This window comes from Malurus melanocephalus, unplaced genomic scaffold (genome assembly GCF_030028575.1).
Source record: "Malurus melanocephalus ecotype Western Australia unplaced genomic scaffold, MMel_1.1 scaffold_1917, whole genome shotgun sequence".
NCBI lineage: Eukaryota > Metazoa > Chordata > Aves > Passeriformes > Maluridae > Malurus > Malurus melanocephalus.
The window spans coordinates 9,978-14,804 of record NW_026625149.1 but is presented as its reverse complement, the minus strand read 5'-3'; the positions used below and the strand labels follow the sequence as shown (position 1 = coordinate 14,804).

General features: G+C 51.6%; 1 protein-coding gene across 1 annotated transcript; it reads left to right on the top strand.

Annotated features, from left to right (window-relative positions):
- Window positions 1–297: 297 nt before the first annotated feature.
- LSM12 (LSM12 homolog) lies at window positions 298–4,821 on the top strand (the record flags this gene model as incomplete). The annotated part of the gene is made up of 4 exons (XM_057388425.1): window positions 298–546; window positions 3,569–3,678; window positions 3,988–4,114; window positions 4,685–4,821. Coding segments are annotated over 4 exons (579 nt in total), but the record flags the coding sequence as incomplete, so codon positions are not given.
- Window positions 4,822–4,827: the final 6 nt, after the last annotated feature.

The following is a 4,827-nucleotide window of genomic DNA, read 5'->3' as shown; positions in this document are numbered from 1 at the left end:
GTTGCCTCATTCCCAACAGCAAAACCAACAGCAAACCTTGTTTGAATTCCCTCTCCTGGGAATTCCTTTCCATCCAGAGCAGGGAATGCTCCCAGGGATGCTGCTGCCTGCACGGGGAAAGAGTTTTTGGTGGAAAAAAGTGCAAATTTAGGGTGCAGTGGTGGTGCTGGTGCTGGTGGACCAGGACTGGAAAACTCAATCTGGAATTGGGATAAACTTTGGCACTTTGGGATCAGCATCCAGTAGGTCCAAGGAGAGAGATGCAGCTTTGTTGGAATCACTGATGACCCCAAATAGGAACTTCCCACAAACCCAACCTTCTCCTGGTTTGCTCCTGGACCTATAAATCCCTTCTGGACCTATAAAATCCCTCCCTCTGGATTTGTTTTCCTTAATTTCACCCCCTTTCCAGAATGCCCCTCTTCCAGTGGCAAGCCCAACCACGCAGACATCCTGCTCGTAAACTTACAGTACGTGTCAGAAGTGGAAATAATCAACGACCGCACGGAAACGCCTCCCCCTTTAGCTTCCCTCAACGTCAGCAAGGTGAGAACATCCCCATCCCATGAAAATCCCATAAAAATCCCATRAAAATCCCATGRGAATCCAGCGGGATTTGCMACTGGAAYTCGCCTGCTCCCGGCGTGCCGTTCTGGGGCTGGGCTTTGCTCTTTTGGGTTTGGGTTTTAGCAGTTTGGGCTCTGGATTTTGGCACTTTTGGGCTTGGTTTTAGGTGTGTGGATTTTTTTGCATTTAGGATTTTGGGGAGTTTAGGGGGCCTGATTTTTAAGCAGTGTATGTCTAGATTTTTTTTGCATTTGAGGGCCTGATTTTTGGTGTTTTGGGGTCTAAGGTATTCTTGTTTTGCAAGAAGGAAGAGTTTCTGGTAGAAAAAGTGCAAATTTGGGTTTTGAAGGGTTCAGAGCCAAGGTTTGGTAGTTTAGGTTTAGGTGATGGTGTTTGGGGTTTTAAGCAGTGTATGTCTAGATTTTTGGCATTTGGAGGCCTGGATTTTGGCGTTTTGGGATCTAAGGTAATCTTGTTTTGCAAGAAGGAAGAGTTTCTGGTGGAAAAAGTGCAAATTTGAGTTTTAATGGGTTCGGAGCCAAGGTTTTGGTAGTTTAGGTTTAGGTGATGGGATTTAGGGTTTTAAGCAGTGTATGTCTATAGATTTTTGGCATTTGAGGGCCTGGATTTTGGGTTTTTTTTGCAAGAAGGAAGAGTTTCTGGTAGAAAAAGTGCAAATTTGGGTTTTGAAGGGTTCAGAGCCAAGGTTTTGGTACTTTAGGTTTAGGTGGTGGTGTTTGGGGTCTGGATGATGCCATTTTGTGTCCAAATTTTGGCATTTTGGATATGGAGTGTACAGGAGATGTAAAACTGGGAAACTTAGGGAATTTGGAGGAATTGCTTTTCATCCATCCTGGAATGGGATCGTGGCCAAATCCCAGTGATGCYGAAGGGAAGGTGATCCCTTGATGCTGTGAGGTGCTCATTTGTCACCTCCTTGTCCCCCTCTCCCAGGGGTTGGTGTCACACAGGTGGCACCAGCTGGGTGTCCGTCCCCTCCCCGTGTCCCTTCCCGATGGATTAACACCTCGGATGACACAGCTGCCACCAAGATGTGACTATTGGCTGTCACTGCAGCGAGTGACATTGCTGGGAGTGCAGCCCAAGGGGAAAACCCTCAGGAATCCCAATACTCACTCGGGTTTTTGTTTTTTTTTTTTTTTTTGTGGGTTTGGTGTGTGGGGCAATACAGGATGGAGTGGCAGGAAGGGAGTTCTGTGGGATGCTGATGGTTGATACTGGTTGTACTGGGAGAAGGAGTGCTGGTGGAACCCRAAAAGTTGGGGATTTTTGGGCACACACCTATCCCAAAAGGCTGGCACTCACCAGAGCACCGTGGCACAGCATTCAGGGAGATTTTATCGGGATCCCCTTGATCTCCCCAGTGGGATGAGGGGCTTTTGGTGGCCCTGGCATGAACCTTGGTGGCCCTCCTGGTGTCTGCTTGTGAATTCTGTCATTGATGGGGCTCTGGGGAAGTGACTCATCCATTCATTCCGCCCGCACCTTCAGCGGGGACGGTGGTGGAATTCCTCAGAAACGTCTGATCCGTTTCCTCTCGGGAAGGAGATGGACAGGCAGGACACACCCTCCTGAGCACGGGGATGGCTCCTGTCGGAAATTCTGGGATGCTGCCGGTTCTGGCGCCTCTCCAGGGTTTTCAGTCTCCTCCTGGTGGCCTCTAGTCAGGGCTGTCCCCACATCTGGGGATGCTGGGAAGGCCTTGAGGGTGTCACATCCTTGGGGACACCCAACACCCCTCCTTGTTTGGCCTCCAGTCTGTGCTGGGGGTCTCCAGCCCCCTCTTCCCACCATTTCTTCCCATTTCCCACCATTTCTTCACCATTTCAAGCAGCTGCTTGGCGACAGAGCAGATTTAAACCTCAGGCTCTAAACCTGCTCAGGGAAGCGTGGAGGGCACGGCAGAGGAGATTCCCGATGCTCTGCCCCACGATTCCAGCCCATCCCACTGTGGTGGGATCTCAATTCTCACCCCCCAAATTCATTAGGGAGTGTGGCACCCCCAAAAAGCAGCGTGGGGTGCAGGGAAGTTCCCGTGGAACGTTGTGCTTGGTTTGGAAGCCGGACTGGTGATTTTGGAGAGAGCAATTCCCAYATGGAACGGGGTGGGTGGCTTGTGAAGGTGAGGAAGGCTCCTGGCCCTGTTGAGATATTCCTTATTCTCTGGGGGAAAAATCCCAGTGCTTCTGCAGTGATTCTGCTCCACATGTCACCAGAGGGGACATGGATACCTGGGAGAGGGACACCTGTCCCTTTAGGGCACTGAAATGTCCCCAGGCAGTTGGAATTCAGGCTCTGGAAGGGATGAAACCACCCTCAGGCAGCACCAGGAAGCCAGTCTGGCTCGGGGAACGTTTCCAGGAGGCTCCAGGAGGAGGAAGAGGAGGGATGATGCTGTTGTGGCTCCTCCACTGCGGCAGCTCCAGCCGGGAAAAGGCAGCTGGTCCAAAGCTGCTGCCTCCAGGCACTGCATCCTTCTCCTCCCACATCCATGGGATTCGACATGGGGGATGCCAGGGTCGGGGTTTTCCATCTCTATTCCAGCTCCCTGTGTGTAATCACACCTCCCCACACACGGATGAGACTCCCAGATAACCAATTCTGGTTATTTTTTTGGGAACAAATCAACTGCTGCAGGCTAAAGTTGCTCGTACTCCTGTGTGGAGAGTTTACTCCCAGTGTGATGGGTTTTCAGGCTCCTCTTCCCCATCTCCATCCTGAGCAAAAACTGTGTGGTTTTTACCAATTTTAGACCTAAAATGCCAGAATTGATTTGGAAAAGGCCGAGGGGAAGGGATAGGGGGATGTGAAAATACAGCACCACCATCCCCCAAATCTCTGAGAGACCCTGACAGTGGTGAGGCTGCCTCAGAAGGGGAATTTAGGCTGGGATTGTGAGTGGCAGAGCCATGTCCAGGCTGTCCCTGTGTCCCCTCATTGCTCCAAGCCCAATTCCCTGTCACTGTTTTTTTTTTCCCAGCTTGCCAACAAAGCGCGGACGGAGAAGGAGGAGAAGATGAGCCAGGCGTATGCAATTAGTGCTGGTGTCTCTCTGGAGGGGCAGCAGCTCTTCCAGACTATCCATAAGACGTAAGTTCCCCACTTTGGGATCCCCCTYGGCATCACCACGCTGTGTTTTGGGGTCCCTCGTGGCTTTTTTGGGGGGATTCCTGTCCCTGGGTCCCTCAGGTTTGCTGTGGGATGCTCAGKGATGRGAGGGATGGGATATTCAGGGAGGAATTATGATTCCCTTCCTATTCCCTGCCTCTTCCTGCCACTCCCACCTTTCCCCAGTTGGATACTGGAGTTACTGGGGGGCTCTTTGCCCCCTCAATGGGATGCAGACCCATTTGAGGGGTMACTGCTGGCTTTCCCTCATCCCGTTTTCCCTCCCCTCAGCATTAAAGACTGTAAATGGCAGGAGAAGAACATAGTTGTGATGGAAGAAGTTGTCATTGCCCCTCCGTACCAGGTGGAAAACTGTAAAGGCAAAGAGGGAAGCGCCCTGAGCCACGTACGCAAAATAGTGAGTGTGGACTGGGGACACTGGGAGTGCTGGGAGGGTGGTGGCACATCCTTGGGGACATCCAGGAGTTCTCCTTGGGTGGCTCCAGCCCGTCCTGGGCAACCCCTTCCCACTCCACATCCCCTTCCTTCCCACTCCACATCCCCTTCCTTCCCACTCCACATCCCCTTCCCACTCCACATCCCCTTCCCACTCCACATCCCCTTCCCACCCTTTTTTGTGTTCAAAATTCTGAGTAGGGGTTGCTGGAAAGGCCTTGAGGGTGTCACATCCTTGGGGACACCCAAGACCCCTCCTTATTTGTCCTCCAGTCTGTCCTGGGAGGGGTCTCCAGCCCCTCTTCTCACCATTTCTTCCCTAAAACCCCTCTTTTTTCACCTCTCCATCCCCATTATCATCTTCACAGCACGTTCTTTGAGGGTTCATGCTTCAATCCACCTGGATATGTTTTAGATTGCAGACATTGTGAAAACGACACCAAGAATAGCAGACAGCAAAATGAAATACGTAGAAAAAAATCACATTGAGAAGAGGTCCAGTTATTCCATTTGTCCTTTTCTGGTTATGCAGGTGGAGAAACACTTCCGGGACGTGGAAAGCCAGAAGGTCCTGCAGCGTTCACAAGCACAGCAGACACAGAAGGACACGTCCCTGTCATCCTGAGGCCACTTCAGGATCACCCCCCTCCCTTCGTCCCCTCCTTGGAGGCGGCG